This window comes from Falco rusticolus, chromosome 10, assembly GCF_015220075.1.
Source record: "Falco rusticolus isolate bFalRus1 chromosome 10, bFalRus1.pri, whole genome shotgun sequence".
NCBI lineage: Eukaryota > Metazoa > Chordata > Aves > Falconiformes > Falconidae > Falco > Falco rusticolus.
In genome coordinates this window covers 20097345-20114059 of record NC_051196.1, presented here as the reverse complement: position 1 = coordinate 20114059, position 16715 = coordinate 20097345, and the positions used below count along the sequence as shown (strand labels likewise).

The 16715-nt window shown below is 40.9% G+C and overlaps 2 protein-coding genes across 4 annotated transcripts in view; both read right to left on the bottom strand.

The window, feature by feature from the left end:
• Positions 1-88: 88 nt before the first annotated feature.
• On the bottom strand, positions 89-12713 carry RAD51 (RAD51 recombinase). 2 transcript variants are annotated; one of them, XM_037401723.1, is made up of 10 exons: positions 10036-10161; positions 8748-8860; positions 8144-8281; positions 7250-7367; positions 6610-6701; positions 5846-5940; positions 3444-3557; positions 2455-2584; positions 1477-1598; positions 89-1173 (listed from the first exon to the last, which is right to left on the bottom strand). In XM_037401723.1, the coding sequence occupies exons 2-10, from the start codon at positions 8832-8834 to the stop codon at positions 1050-1052; spliced, it is 1020 nt and encodes a 339-aa protein (XP_037257620.1). In that variant the 5' UTR covers positions 8835-8860; positions 10036-10161; the 3' UTR covers positions 89-1049. The 2 variants fall into 2 exon arrangements, with proteins under 2 accessions (XP_037257620.1, XP_037257621.1); XM_037401724.1 differs by lacking the exon at positions 10036-10161 and adding an exon at positions 12205-12713 and having other exon boundaries at positions 745-1173.
• A 541-nt stretch (positions 12714-13254) lies between these two features.
• The window catches only part of KNL1 (kinetochore scaffold 1), a 30994-nt gene continuing 27533 nt past the window's right edge, over positions 13255-16715 (bottom strand). For both annotated transcript variants that reach the window (XM_037401722.1, XM_037401721.1), the window contains exon 26: positions 13255-16671. In XM_037401722.1, the coding sequence (XP_037257619.1) occupies positions 16566-16671 (106 nt within the window). In that variant the 3' untranslated portion in view covers positions 13255-16565. The remainder of the gene's footprint in view (positions 16672-16715) is intronic.

Here is a 16715-nt window from a genome sequence, read left to right as displayed (position 1 = left end):
AACGTAGCTTATGTTTGCTAGCTGGAAAGACACAGTTGGATCCCAGAGAAAAAGAATAAGGAAAATAATTTTTGCTGCCAACCACCACTATGATAGTATTCTCTTTAATCAAGTTTAGAGTAGTTCACAATAGCATAGCTTATATAAAAATATTGCATAATATAAAAGAATGGTTTTAACCCTCAAGAACTCTTAAAAAGACATCTACAGGGCACTTACAGCACAGTTGCACTGCATGTCCCAAATCAAGGAGATGATGTGTTTTGTTAGCATTAGGAGGGAAAAAAGAAATTAAAAATCCAGAGAGAGTCATTGAAGATTTATGCATCTTCTTCCCAGCTGCAGATAAAAAAATGCCTCTGTCTGAATTAACACCTGGCTGAATCTCAGAAACCTGTAATATCATCAATATTTTTCATGGTCCTTTTTATTAAAAGCAGATTTCCACAGAAAGTCAATGAAATACAAAAAATGTAATTGAAATGGAAATTAACGGTTCCCAAAAACGAGCATGTCGCAGTATCCAAAACAAAATGAACATAAAGGATACGGATTGTGATCATCATCAATCCCAGCAATATCCTCACATTCTTATTGCGGATATCATTCTGCTTTATTTTATAATTAAAGCAATCCATTAAGTATTTAAGTCACCACTTTTCTTATTTGACAAACGCACCAACGCTACTCCAAATTCACCAAGTTATGAACTATGGCCAAATATTGGCGCTATGTCCACCAGCAGAATCCAGCTGGAGCAACAGCCGTGAGGAAAATACAAAGGTTATGGTCCTCTGAAAATGTTCTCAAGAAACCACGTTAATCTAACATGTGACTAAAGCCCAAGAGGGTAGGTCTCTTCCATGCAACATCTCCAGACATGTCTCAAAGTGTATTCACCTGATGGACTTCTGTGCTGAAATACAACAGATTCCTCCACCAGCACTTGAACAGCAGCTGTGTCAGGAAAGCACCTGTAAGGTGCCACAAAGAAAGGAGCCTTTTAGGGACACCTAGTCTTGGGTTACATGGGAAATTAAATGGAGTCTTCAGTCCTTAGCATCTCCCACTCCGTCAGCATTAATAGCAAACATTGCTTCAGCCTCAGGAAGGCAAGGAGAGTCATAGATTTTACATATTCTGGTTTCACCTCGGCCTTTTCGCAGATACAGCCTGATAGGGAGAAGGAAACAAAACAGGTAAGGACGTATAGCCTACTCTGAGAAAATCATTACCATACCCACTAAAAAATTGTGTTAATACAGGAATACGGCATACTGCAGAGCTGTAAGAGCTTCTGAAAATGTTAATTTTTCTGCAGATTAATGAGGGCTCACAGTGGCACTCATTTGTAGAGAAGCAGGTTGGACTTGCCATTGACAGAACCATGTAGAAACCCAGAATTTAAAGGTACTTAGCTAGTTTAATAAAATCTTCCAAAATAGGCTAATGCAAGACGATAATCTATTCTCTCACCTCGTGGTGGAAGCATGTGCTATGATATTTCCTCCAATAGGTTTTTTGGGATCTGCAGCAAACATGGCTGCTCCATCTACTTGTGCTACCACTTGGTTAGTGATCACAACGGCCACACCAAACTGTAAGGAGAAAAGTAACAAATGAAAATCAAATTATTTTCCACAGTCTGAACAAACTGGGGATGGGGGGTGGGTGGAAACATGCATTTCTGCTGTCCTCAACCACTCTATCATGCCTCTCAGAACAAAATGGAAGCAGACACTGAGCGGGCAGAAAGCCGTTTGTACAAAATTGTTGAGCTTTACAAGTGTCCTGGTTTTGGCTGGGATGGAGTTAATTTTCCTCTTACGAGCTAGTCAAGTGCTGGGTTTTGGCTCTCTGAGAACAATGTTGATAATGCACTCACGTTTTTAGTTGTTGCTTAGTAATGTTTATACTAAGTCAAGGACTTTTCGGTTTCTGGGGTCCTGCTGGCAAGAGGGCTGAGGGGGCACGGGGAGCTGGGGGGGGACACAGCCAGGGCAGCTGGCCCGAACCAGCCAGAGAGGTATTCTATACCGTGGGGCGTCATGCTGGGTATAGAAACTGGGGGGTTGGCCAGGGCAGGGCAGATCGTTGCTCAGGGACTGGCTGGGCATCAGTCAGGGGGTGGTGAGCAGTTCTACTGTGCATCACTTGTTTTCCTTTCTCCCTTTCCCTTTGGATTTTATCTTTTCCCCCACCTTTCCATTATAACTGTTATTATTATTATTGTTGTTGTTCTTTCATTTTTGTTCTGTTTAAATTATTAAATTGTTCTTATCTCAACCCTCAAGTTTTACATTCCTTTCCAATTCTCCCCACCCCTCTGGATGGGTGGGGAGTTCGCGAGCGGCTGCATGGTACTTGGTTGCCAGCCAGGATTAAACCACGACAACAAGATAAAGAAAACCGATCACCAGTTGTTTAGAGAATAAAGCAAAGTTCATAGTTTACCTCATCCGCAAGTCGAAGAAGCATACGCAGAAATCTGGCCAGATGCATCTGTCTGGCTGACAGCTCACCTCTTCCTGAGTAATCTGTCCGATAAAGGGCCGTGGCACTGTCCACTATCAGCAGCGCATATCTGAAGAAGATAAGTGCAAGGTTCTCATAAACATTTCCAGGCATGAATAATGCCTCCACTGGAGCATGACGTGCCCAGCAAATTGTGAGGCTGCGTACAGATGTGGACGTAAGCTCCTCTCAACCTGCCAGTTTGCAGAATTGTTATTTTTAACAACACTGACTTGATCTGTAATGTTCAGATTACTAACTATACAATAAAACCCAGTAAACCAAAAGAAGTTGCTGCATGATTAAACACTTTTATCTTATAAACTAGCCTAGAATTCCATGTTTTGACACCACAGCTGTTCTGTGGACAGGTTCTTATACATTTCATACCACCACCACCTCCTCTCTAAAGGGGCCCATAAACCTTTTCAAACTCAAAGTTGCAAACTAAAGCTGTCTGCACAGGTTTATTCAATGCTTGGCATGCTCTAAATCAACACTCTATTTCTGAAAGCAATTATAAAATGATCTTTTGAATTGCTCCTCAGGCTGGCACTTGTTCTTTGTAAATTAACGTCAGTTGTTGCAATTCAAGTCAGTCGCTGTCAGCCAACATTTCAACAGCAAGAGGTATTAACTGACAACTGGCTGCGGATACACCAAGTTTATCATCTGGATTATGCTTTGGCATATATCCAATTTGAGAAGAACAAAACTTCATCTAACCAAGCTAAGCACAGAAGAAAGCAGGTATATTTAAAAAAAGCTAACTTTTGAAGGAAACAATTACTTTGACATTTCACAATCATGTAATCTATGCATCTCTTGCATCATCACCTATACATCATCTTGTGCATCATCTACAAGTAGCTTTATAATATGATCATGTGCTGGCACAAAAATCACTCTACCTAAATCAGGATTATTACCGTGATTCAGCCATCATAGCAGATGCCTGATACAGGAGCTGGGTCTGATGATCTGTGTTAAAACCTCGAGCGTACGCCACGTTATCTAGGACATCACTGCCAGACAAGCCGTACCTGGCCAAATTGGTGAGGAAAGAAAAAAAAAAATATCCCTAAGTGACAACTTCATCAGTCAGAGTTATCTAGCAAGTTTACCTAAAGACTAGAATAAAAATTCACATCCCTGGGAGAGTCTTGGATATAAAAACTGACAGCAAAAAATGCAACATGACTTGCTGATTAGTAGAGAACAGAATGATTGGAAACCATTTTTAAAGAATAATTTCCTGCCTAGGAACAAATCCAGTACTGACCCAAATCTTCAGCTTACTATTTTTGAAGAACTTGACCTTACTCCACTCATTTAGGATGTAATCATCATCCCCCTCTATAAAGACAAGGGAGTATCTCTCGTGGGCTGGCACATCGTACTGGTTTGGTATTGAATCTTAGTTGATTTTTCTACCTACAGTCACGGAAAGGCCCATAAATACTGGCCTTACCTCATAAATCTGTGGTGCTACTAAAAAGCAGCAGTCCTACCCTTTCATTCTCTCGGCTTCCAGTTGCTCATCCTTGTCCCCTCCTCCTTTGCTCCAGCCCCGGCAATTTGTGCTGCCCTGCAGTGAACCACAATAGCAAGTGCTCTGCTTCAGCCTGCAGCCCAACAGTCACCAACACCAGCAGCTTGGGGCAAAAGGAATGGCAAGACTGCCCGCAGTGGCACAGAGCAGAGCCTCATTAAACTAAATTAAAACCTGTTTATGCCCCATACAGACCGTTAGCTATGCAGCGCAGTGGAACAAAGCAGGCGTACTGCGAAATCAGCCTCAAGTACAAGGAAGGCAGCCTTGCCTAACGGGTCACATGGGGTCTTGGCAAAAAAATCACTTTGTGAAAAAAGTATTTGCTGAGGAATGACAAAGGGTAAAAACAAAGAAACTTTAGAGAATACATCTGTAATGATAGGCCAGACCTTCAAGCAAACTTGAAGGCCGCTTGAAGGAAACACGTGGCAATTAAGTCCTACCTCTGTAAATGAATGGTGACAAAAAAAAAAAAAATAGGAGGACAGTTGCCTTTAAGCTAGGAAATTTGTACAAAAGTTTTTGAAATACTTTTTAAAAAAAACCATATACACAGCCTGAAAAACTATGAACCTAAATCAGACTAGCAAAAGCATAGTAGAAAACAGGCCAACTGATTTTTATCTTTGCAGAACATCTGAGCCTCTGTATTCAAATCAGCCCGGCTTGCTGCGTGACTTTGGCTTGCTGTTTAGAAACAATCAATGTTTGTCATCCTATTACTACCAGAAGAAAGCGCACAGCTTACTGACATGAAAATTCTCATTAGTATCTAGGTGGAAATATTTTTTAAAACTACCACATAAATGAAATTGTTAAACTGAATTTAGGCCCAAATTCCTATCTGAAGAATTACATTCTGCATCCTTAAAAGTATTCTCCTACTTCAGTCAGGTGTGACATGCTTCACATCCCTCCCAAAGCATCAGGCTACTTTTCTGTTCAAGCTGACACTTTCAGCATTCAGCATTTCAGCAACTGATAAGCCCTGCAAGATAAAGACTTCAACCCAAGTTCACTGAAGTTGCATATATACCTTGATACTTAATTAAAACAAGAATCATGGAGAATTAAGCAACATAGAAGCAGTTTTAATTTTGAGAAAGTCTAAAGAATCACAAGACCAGAAGTAGCTCCCTTTTCTAATGTACAGAAGCACTACTTCAGGCTTTTAAGTCTAGCCAGAATTTCTGTGTAAACAGCAGCATTTTCATTTGGGTAATTAAGTTTTAGTCTCCAATTGGTAAAAAAACCTCAACATGTCGGAACTTTCTGATAGAGGCAGGAGATGAAAAAACAGCTTTTCAACTGGTCAATGGATGCTCTCTTATTTCCTAACAAAAATTTTCCAGCTGTTGTTAACTTTTTTACAAAAGGATCTTTGCTTCAACGTAACTCTATTGGCAGAACTTAACAAAAATCTCTGAATGTATCTCACCTAGAGTAAAGCTCAATTTTGAAAGAGACACTAGTAAGAAGTGAAGACATCATATTCCAGGGGGCAATGATGTTAATTGCTGTCCAATCTAAAACCAGAAACTTTGTTTATAAAATACAGCTAATGAAGTGGTCTAACATGCATGTATGTAGACAGACAACTAGAATACAGAAAGGTTTCTGTTTGATTGGGGCTTTTTTAAGAGAAATTTCTTACTGCTGCAGCCCCATGAATTTAAGGAGACAGGCTGATTTACACAGTGAACTAAGCTGTCCCTTAAATTAACATCTTCCTTTCTTCAACCAATGCCAGCTTACTTTTAGCCAGTAAGTACAGACCTTTCAGCAACAGCAAGAAGACGTTCTGGACGGAAGGTCCCTTCTGTGTCAATATACATGGCTTTTCCTTCACCACCACCTCGGTCAATGGGAAGCTAAAGTAAAAGCAAATGAACAAACAGGAAATAAAGTATCAACAAGTAATCCAGTTATTGCCTTATGCCCTCAACTGATAACATACGATAAATAACATATCAAGCTATTGTGATTAAAGTCATATTTATCTGGGAAAAGTGAGAAGAAATATTCCCATTTTCAATCTCCAATGCCTACATAAGAGGACAGGAGCTTAACTTTCAGCTGGTAAGTTTAGGTGCATAAGGGTGTTAACTAAATGATGAAATTAAACCCAGAGCCTCTAATATTTTATGAAATAGCAGCCTCTAGAAACTCATAAAAACTATTATTTGTTTAAAGAGAGATCAAATGCTTCTCTGTATCTAAGACCTAGAATTACGCTATGAGGCTAATGTGTTAAATTTTGTTGTCAGAATACTGAAGAAGGCACAAAAAAAAGCTACAGAACCTGTCAAACAGGCAAAAAAACCATCACAAACTTAATTGCTGGTAATCTTCGCAGGCAGATTAAACACGAAACAAAAGATCCTAGAAAGCTGCAAGTACAACCAAGGGTGCTGCAAATACATTCTTTGCAGCTGTTTATATGCATCGCATTTGTATTGGCTGAGAAAAGTCCATAAATTAGCAAATATAAAAAAGCTGTGTTGCCTGAATATTTGATTTTAATGAAGTAGACTACTCACTTGACAGGTTACTGCCAGGGTATGGCACAACTGTGTTTTACCAGTACGAAACTCCCCGAATAACTCTGTTATGGACCCTGTTTCTATTCCTCCTGAAGGGGAAATAATAACAACGACTTTTTAAAAGAGGTCACAAACTTCAAAGAAAGACCATGTATAAAGTATTACATTTACAGAGACTCAGTTAAACACTTATTTTGTTTAAGCTTCAACACTCTAATTGGAAAAGAAGGTTTTCTCACTGAGGTTTGTTCATGTTGCAGATAAGAAGTTTAGGTAAATGTATTTTTGAAGATGCTGAAAAGCCTAAATGACTTGTTTTGATTTTTTGATTGCAAGTAGAAATAGGGACAAGATGATACTGGTTTTGTTTCCTTGAAAGGAAGGAGGTTGCAGACTAAAATAAACTAGAAACATCCACAATGAACAGCTCTGGGTACTGCACCGTGACTAAAAGGTTTTAAAACTATTTCTGCATCTTTTAAAAGAAAATCAATTGTGAAAGAAGAGAGCAGCACTTGAGATTTTTCATTCAACCAGAACTTGTAGGTCTCACATGTTTTTATGCAAGGATTATGTTCACAGGGAAAAAAAAAAGCAGTAACTAAGGCTAATCAGTAAAGAGAAATAGAATTATTACCTTGAAGAAGTTTATCAAGTTCTTTGGACCCAGTGGTGATCTGGATGATCTCTGACCTTCGCTGGTGGAATTCTGTTGCTGTGGTGAAACCCATCGGAACCAGTTTAGCTGCTTCAGCCTGAAGAAAACCAAACTAAGCAGTGCAAGGAAAGCTCATCCCATTCATTTACTCTCTTCTAGTAATTCACACTGTAATTTTCTATTTTGTGAAACGGAGAAGCACCTATACAATTTAATGCACACATTTTATCTTGTAGACCATATATCAGTCAGTTGGTACCTCTGCACAGAACCAAAATTCTGCTCAAAGAAAAAGCTTCAACATCCATTTTGTTTATTTTATGGAAATCTTCCCTGCCTCATCCCCCACACTTTCAATTCAGTTCTGTCCCTGTGAAACCTGAAATACTTAGGATAGGCATACAGCCTACCTTCCTAAGTGAATAAACACACAAAGTAAGAAAAGCACTGGAGTTTAACATTGTACTAGGTCAGATTTTGATAAATGAGAACAAGTTTGGCAGAAACTCTGCATTCTGAACTGGAAGATGCTGGGAGATTACAACTCAGGCTTCACTCGCAGTCCTCAGAAGTAAACCGCAGGTCTCACGGTGAATGTCTGAGGTACACAATCAACATACTTAAGAAGAACATAACACAGAAACAGCTGTACTGGGATGGTCCAGTCATTAAAATACAGTATCCTCTGCCTTGACAACTGCCAACAGTGGCTGCTGAGGGAAAGAGTGTAACAAACCAGGAAACAAGAGACTGACCATCTAGCAGTTCCTACGGGTTCAGTTAGCAAGACCTTCCAGTATCACCAGAGCACTTTAAGCCAGCAAAATAAAACTTCTCAAATCCTGGGTTAAAGCTTTCCCATAACATCCTTACCAAGATTTTGTCAGCTTTGGCTTCACTGATGCCTTTAATATTTAGTAGCTCCTTCTTAGGTGCATAAGCAACAGCCTCAACTGTGTGAAATCCAGCTTCTTCTAATTTCTTCACATCGTTTGCATTTATACCACATTGCTGAAAGGAAGGGGAGAAAAAAAAGGACACACTAAGACACAAATACCTTAATCTAACTTCCAGTGAATACCTTCAACCAGCTTCAGCAGATTGGATCAAACTCTGTTATTACAAGTCAGCATACTGAGTGTTACCTCCCTATTTACTGTGCACAAAGAACCATAAAAAATAACACCCTTTTACAAGTATAATGTTTGCATAATCTATTAACTATATAGATGGCGTACAAGAGGCAGAAAACATGCTTGGTTTAATAGATGCTGGAGGTGACCAACACATATTAGGAAATGGTACACAGCAAGGCAACATCATTTAAAACTTAAATGTTAACAAGTTTTGTTTTGGGCTGGTTTTTTTTGACAGAACACAAGAATTTCACAACACAATTTTCAGATGCAACTTGTGTTTAAGGAGAAAGACTAGCAGATTTCTTGCAAACTGATGCTAGAGCTAACTCCTTACCTACCTCTAACCTGGATATGAGCTGTGGTCCAAAGCTCTCCTCCTCTGCTGAGGTATCTGCGTTTGCTTCAAATTGCATCTGCATAGCCATTGCACCCAGTGCTCAGTACAGCCCCACTAAAAGAAAACCAGATAATTCTGTGATGCAACATACACCATTCAAACAAGACACACGTGCAAAGCATTTCAAAATATATTAACAGATCATCTGAAGTAGTATATGATGGCTTTCTCCCCTCCTGTAGCTGGTGGTACGCGAGTGCTGTAAGAAATTTCTTTTGTGTACTTTCCTATGTAGCGTTAAACATTAAAAACAAAACACACCCAAACACCTCTCATGTTACCTGGTAAGGAATAATAAGAGGCTTAATAGAGAACTCCACAGTATTTAGAAGTATATAATTAACAAAATGAATCTGCTGTTAGCAGTATCACATGTTGGCAAGAAATTAGATGGTGACATGTACAACTTGAAGCCAGCAGTGGGTGGGTGTTCCAGCCTGACTGTGTGCCCCCTGACAGCTGCAAACGCTGCGCCTTGCAGAGGTCTGAAAGGGGCTTTAGAACCTCCCTCCAGCCCTGCTAACAGTGCAATACACCTGGCACTGGCAGCCAAGGTTTTCTGGAAGAGAGGTTTAATAAATATTTAATGAAAAGCATAAAACCTCTGTAGGTATTTCAAACGTGCCTGGCCCGCGGCTATTTTGATTATGATGTTTTTTGTCTATTGTCAGAATCCTTTCTTGTCGGTGTCTTTGATTAACATGACAATGCTGCATTTTATCCTAACACTCAGTACTAATAAACAAAGCTGTGGGGCAGGAGGAATTCCTTGTAAATCTCGGTCAGCTGCAGAAATGACAAGCACTAGTGAAATGTTGGGCTTCCTACTTAGAAGGAAAGCCTACCCTGACAGGCTTTCTAGAAGCGAGGGGCCTTCCCCTTACCCCCGACACAGCGGGCCCCAAGGCACGGGCAGCGGCCGGGCCTAGCGCCGCGTCCCACAGCCTCCCGCCGCCACAGGTCCCAGGCCCGGGGCCGCGTCCCGCAGCTCGCTTCCCCGGCCCTTACCGGCTCCCCGGCGCACGACACCCCCCGCTCCGCCTACCCCGGCTGCTCCCACTTAACTCACTTTATTATTTTTTAAAATTTTCCCTCACGAGTCCGCCGCCAGGGAGGCCCCTCCCCTCTAGCCCCCCCCCGGCAGCTGGCGAGACCGAGCCAGTAACCGGCCGCCGCTGCCCCACCGCTACCCACCCCCGGAGAAGAAGGGAGGACCCCGGCCAGCTCACCCCGCGGCGGGCCGGGCCTCAGGCTCAGGCCCAGGCGCAGGCCCCGGCCCCACTCAGCCCCGCTCCGTGCCGCCGCCAGCCGCGCTCCGCTCGGAAAAGCCCGCCACCCCGTCACGTGACGGGGCGCGCGCGAAGCCCCGCCCCCTCCCCGCCGGAAGTCAGTGGCATATGGAGGGGGCCGCTCCGCTCTTCCGGACGGGAATGGTGGCAGCGCGGCTCCGGCTCCGCGGAACAGGGACCCCCGTTCCGCGGAGCCGGAGCCGCGCTGCGGGCGCTCCACCCCCGTGCGGCAGGGACGAGGAGCTGGCCGTAACGAGCAAGCATGCACCCCGCTTCCCTCTGTTCCCCTCCCCCTTTTTTATTTAAATAAACACAAACCGGTGACTCCGTTAAGCCATCCCAAAGGCAAGAGTGACTGTGAGCAATAAGCCCCCCCCTGTCCCACTGTGTGGTAGCTTATCCCAGTCCCCAAGAAGGAATCGAGGGATTAAGACGGGTCTGGAGCAGAAGTTGGAGTCCCTTCCCTGGGGGTACGTGTCTAAATTAAATCTCAGTCTAATGAATTTGAGCCTGGACGCTTTGCTGGGCAAGGACAGGAGCATCTGATCCTCACTGCATGCAAGTGAAGTTTTCTGTTTGCTTTTAAAGATGAAGGATAATGAAATGGCAGGGGTGACAGCTGGGGAAGAACCCTGCTTAACCTGAAGCAAGCCCAGCAAGGGGCTGGGAGTTGTGGGAAGAAGGATGTTTTGCCCTTGCCGTGTTTTCATTGGTCATGCAGACACTGCTGCTTATTTCCCCTGCATTTCCATAAAAAAAAATTAGTTACAAAAACCCCTGCTTAAGCAGTGAAAACTCTTCCCATATATAAAAGCATCCTTTAAAATACCAAAAGCATTTGATACGTTGTAATTTCACTAAGTCGTCAAAGCTAGGAGGGATCCCAGGGACCCCTCTCTGGACGTAGGAAAAGTTTCTTCCAGCCTTGGAAGAAACTACCCTGCTCACCCTTGGAAGCAAAATACTGGGCGAGATGGACTTTTGGGTGGCAAGCAAGGGTCATGCTAAGTAGGAAGCCCAACATTTCACCAGTGCTTGTCATTTCTGCAGCTGACCGAGATTTACAAGGAATTCCTCCTGCCCCACAGCTTTGTTTATTCGTACTTGAGCATTAGGATAAAATGCAGCATTATCATGTTGATCAAAGACACCGACAAGAAAGGATTCTGACAATAGATAAAAACCATCACAATCAAAATAGCTGTGGGCCAGGCATGTTTGAAATATCTACAGAGGTTTTATGCTTTTCATTAGAATGTTTATTAAACTCATTTGAGTTCTGGCGAGCTATCAGGAGTGTCATGCAAAGATGAAGGATGTGAGGTTTTAAAGAGGTGTCAGCCTAGCCTTAAATATGAGATATATGACATACAAATATATGAGAATATTTACATGGATAGCTTTGAAAAGGCTTATTAACATCTCAAATGGGATACTAACAGCACAGGAGTAGGAAAAAAGGATACACGGCTGAGGTTCACCCTATGTACCATCATACCTCATGTGCACTGCATCCTGACTAGTTAGAAAAGAAAATAAAGACCTTTTGTCCATTTGTACCCTCAAGGGTGTATGGCAATGCACATAATAATTACATTAATTGTCCTCCATCACATGGGCAAGACCCAGTTAAAAGAGATGGAGATGTGGACATAAATTGTTCACAGAGCCTGTTTTCCTGCCCCTCCATGAGCGCTCAACACTGTAATTGCACAAAATGCCTCATTATGTGAGAGCTCACTACCCCAACGTGGTCCAAAAGCATAAACTGTTTGACTCTTCTGTTGATGGTTAGAGCTCAAGGATTAAATGAGCACAGGATATTTGAGAGGAGGTCTGACTTCTCAGTAGCTTCTCTGTTACGGTGGCTGAGGACAGGCAGTAGGCTCTGATGCCAGTGCTGCCGCATTATTGAAAGAAATTATTAGGAAAGGCTACACTGGCTCAGGACTTTTCTTGTTTCATTGAAGATTATTGATTACTGTAGACAGGAGCAATATCCTGCCCACATGTAAAAAAATACAAAGTTGTGTGGGAAGTCTCCCTGTGGCAAGTGGGTAGGCAAGCAAAAGGTGTTTGTTAATACTAGCAAAGGTTGTTTTTACTCACTCCCTTAGTGCTGTAACAGGGGCTGCTACATCCAGGGCTTTACAGGCTAAGGTTGGTGGTATCAGCCTGTGACAGCTGAGTGTTTCCACATCAAGTAAGATCACCACAGTCTCTGAGGTTCTGCAGTTCCATCTCCCAGTCTTCCGTGGACCCATGTTTACAAGATTGTGTGGGCTGGAAGCAAAGATATTTGGTATTTACAGGTTGTATGAGGATGAAAAGCAACTCTACAGGAATCTGCTGACAAGCTCCGTAAGCCATCCTGGAGAGCAGAGGGGTTATTAGATTTAAGACACAGCTAAAGAAAAGTCATGGCAATAAATGCATCCAGCAATAAAGGACCACAGCTGTCAGATGTGCTTCAACTTCTGTGCCTGTATGCAGGCAGAAAACATCTAACCCATTAACAGATCACCCCTCTACACCCCAAAAAAGGTCACCTGGCCTTTAGTGATAGGGCGTGTGTCTGTAACATGACAACACGTGTCAATAATCATTCAAAATACAAATTACTTTGATTGTAGAGTTGTAAACAAAAGCACTGCTTACACAGTACATTTTGTTACCACAAAGCCACACCAGGGGGTTCAGAATAAGCAATGTGGAAGGCACGAGCCTCTTCACAGAACTCACTTTTCTCAAAACTAGGTTTCAAGTTAAAGAGAAAAATGGAATATTAGTTGCAGTCACAGCCCATACAGCAGGGAATGAGGAAAAATACTTAAAGAGGAAGCACTCAGAAAATAATCCTAATTTTCTTCTTCTAAAACAAGCAAGCCCAGCTCAGGATGTCAACATATCACCAGAATATCGTATATGTCATGCTCATTACTGAACTTTGCTGACCCAGCAGTAGAAGCGGACTGAACGGCATGCTGTTGGCATTCGTAATTGAAATCCTGTAATCGTTTGCATTACAAAGTCAAGGAATGTTAAGAACAGTTTATGATCAATGGCAGAAGATGGCTTTTTAAAATTCAATAATCCCTTATCAACCTGAAGAGAACTTCAAGTGGCTTAACTGAACAGCAGAGTCAGCTTTCACTAAAAGAGTATCAAAAGGAAATTTTATTGGTCTCTACAGAACTCTATTTAGGTATCCAAGCACACAATATAAGACTTTGGAATCTCATAGTCTGGGGAAATACTTTTTATGGTCCCTCTACTGACTTAAATCCAGTCATTGTGTATTTTAAAACTTTAGTAATAAAATCTACTAGAATTAATACAGACCAGCCTGCATAAAAGTCCAAGCTGTTAAATGCAACTAAATCTTCTATATCTAACAATTTGCATTTACTTGCTATATCTTCAGAGGAGCATATCTTGTATAAATATCCTATTTAGAAATAATTTTCCACTCAGAAGTCTTTTCTCTTCCATAGCTCTTGGAAACATTGGGGTATCAAACGCTGGTGTTAGTAGTTTCTGTTGGTGCAAAGGAAGTAGCGCTAGAGCTGCAAGGAGAGAAATTACTAGGGATTTTGCAGAGTTCAGGTTTAGATACATGAAGCTATTTCAACAATGTGAAGCAACGATGCCCTTTGAAGAACATGGTTTGCAAATGGTAGGTGCCTTGGACTCTGAGAAAGAGGTACAGCAAGTAAGTTAATTCAATACCGGAATTTTACTTCAGTTCCTGAGTTAGCCGAACACTTGCTTTAGCACTAGACTGTCCTTTCATCTTACTTGAAATTGCAAAACTGATCAGTCACTCTAATTTTACTTTTGGACAGTCCTCAGAGCGTTGTCATATGTTTAAATGGATACGTTCTCTACTAGCGTTTCCATCTTCTGTCCAGATTTTGGAATGTTTCCCATGAAAACTCCAGTTGGGAACATGAAAGCAGAGTATTACTAACAATGCACAATAATTTGCATCCTCATTATTTAATCTTTTGCCAACAAGCTAAAGAATTTAACATGCATTTGAGAAAACAAAGCAGAGATCACAAGAGGCTCTTGCATTATATATACAGAAAGATATCAGTCTTAAGTTAGCTATACTGAAGGAACATAAAAGATTTTTTTCCCCATAACATACTAGAACTTGGATGTGGTTGACATTCTCTTGGAATTCATTCTTATGCTGGGTCTTAAGTGCTCATGGATGATCTCCAAATGCGCAAAACCAAGTGCTTTAAATTAAATGCAGTAACACAATGTGCAGTATTAATGATTAATTTATGGATATTAGTAAAGAAAGCCACTGTCAAAACAACATTCCAACTGTACTAGTATGAAAACATGACACTGCTCATTCTTTCACAGCTAGGATTAGATTACCAAACATGAAATAAGAATCATCATCTATAGACCTTTTTTTCCCCCCCCTACAAAAGTAAATTAATTCTGGAAACATAATTAATTTCTTCTCCCTTACCTTTCCCTCCATCCTTACAAGTGGTACAGCCATAACTTGAGATCTAATCTGAGCTTTACTCCATGAATTACAGCGGATTGTTGAAGGAAGTAAGAGTTCTCTAACATCATACATCCAGCTTTACGATTGAGCAATAGTTTACAATAAACTATTAGTTTACAATAAACACTGTGTGTGAAAAGCTTTAGTAATGGCGTTCTTACCAAATTTGGCTTGCAAAACAATATATATTTTTTGTAAATGTGTTAGCTCTGTGAAGATTTAAGAGTGATACATCAAGTCCTATAGATGATGGATGCAATGAACTTTAAGTCCTAATGCCTGAGAGGAGATTAAATAAGAATGCCAAATACAAATATAAATTAAATATAAACCTGGAACTGCTTAATTTCTGCCTGATCCTCTTTTTCTACTTCAAATGCATGGCTTTGTTTTGCTTTGTTTCATCTTTGATTCAGTTTCCAGAGCAATATAATAAACTCTACCAAAAACCCACTTCAGCCTTCATAGTTATTGGATTCTTTAGCTTGTAAACATGCTGGAAGAAAATGAAACCAGACACACAAAAAAGCCCAAGCTGGATAACGCTCATGAAGTACTGCTGCAGTACCCTCTACTGGTTAATAATGCTGACATAATGACCTAAGAAAATTTATTAGTCGTTCCAGGTATAATACCCAAGTCATTTGCAACTTAGGCACTATTTTCCTAATTAAAAAAAAATAATAAATTACCCTGTAAAAGCCAGGCCATTGAAAGCTAACACTAGGAAACGCAAGAGGAAAAAACAGACCAAAATGCAAAGAAGTTCATATTACAAAAAGTCCTCCCAAATAGGTAACAAAGTTATTTCAATAGCAATAGGCAAGTTTTCAGTCACAAGTTTAAATAGAGCAGCCAATAATCACAACTTGAAGAAGGAAGAGCAATAATTCAGACGTTTAATGAACTTCCATCTTCTAAATAGAAGGAAAATTGGTAAAAAGACAAAAAGATATAAACACTTAAACACATGAAAATATTTTTATATTCAACATATTTTACAGATATAAAAATTTGCATCTGCCTACAGAATGGACAGCTGAGAAATAGCAGGTACTTCTACATGATAAACTCAACCAGGGTTAGATCAGTTCCAACAGGTCAACCTACATAATATTAAAACTATATACAAAAGCAACCTGGCCTGAGCCAATGATGTTTGATACCTCCTAGATTTAAACAGATCCATCTCCTCACTAAAACTTTAACTCTGGCCATGTACCAGAACCAAGAGATAGACCGTACTGGACAAAAACACTGAACATCAGAACAAACTTCTAGTCTGAGAGGATCACATAGATGGGACCTGATGGCTTTGAGTGTGCTGCACTGCAAAGTCTGTGGTCAAGCACAGCAGTCTTTAGTCTTTATGATAGAAGTATTTCTGACTTTGGCCACCTGGTTAATTATGACAAGTTTAGTTAATCAGAAGCCGGACTATAGTTTCTGCATTTTGGGAGGGGTTCCAGGAAACTATAAAAAAAAAAATGAAACGTGATGTGGTATGTTAAAATGCTACACAGTAGTGCAGTAATGACAGTGAAAGTAAATTCCAGTCATGTTGATTTAGAAAATACCCATCATTGTTTTATACAAGATCTCTGTAAATCAACCCAGAATAAAATGAAAGTGCTACGCTAGGAAAGAATATACAAGGAGGTCAAGACCACTGGTGGCTGAAAGAAGACAAAACCAGATCTGATTTATAAAAGACATAAGAAATTCCTCCTTCTCCTCTTTAGAGACCTCTGCTTCTATAAAACTTGCGGTCTACATCAAGCATCCTGGATATCAACCAGTTATTAGACACAAATACTAAAGAGCTAAGTAGCTAACAGCACTCCCATTCCAGTGAGAGACAGCTTGAATTCTTACAAGGCTAAAATCAAAGAATATCCTCTCTGACTTCTTCAGTCTTGCATGTGGATCTAGTGAATCATCTGGGATCCTGGAGCAAATTTTGATGAATCAAGCTGACCGTTCTCCGCAGATAGTGGTAACCAGTTGGTATACCGGAGAGAACAGCAGAAATTTCCTCCTCCCTGGGGAAAGATACAATTATCACACGTGTTTGAGAGGATATGGA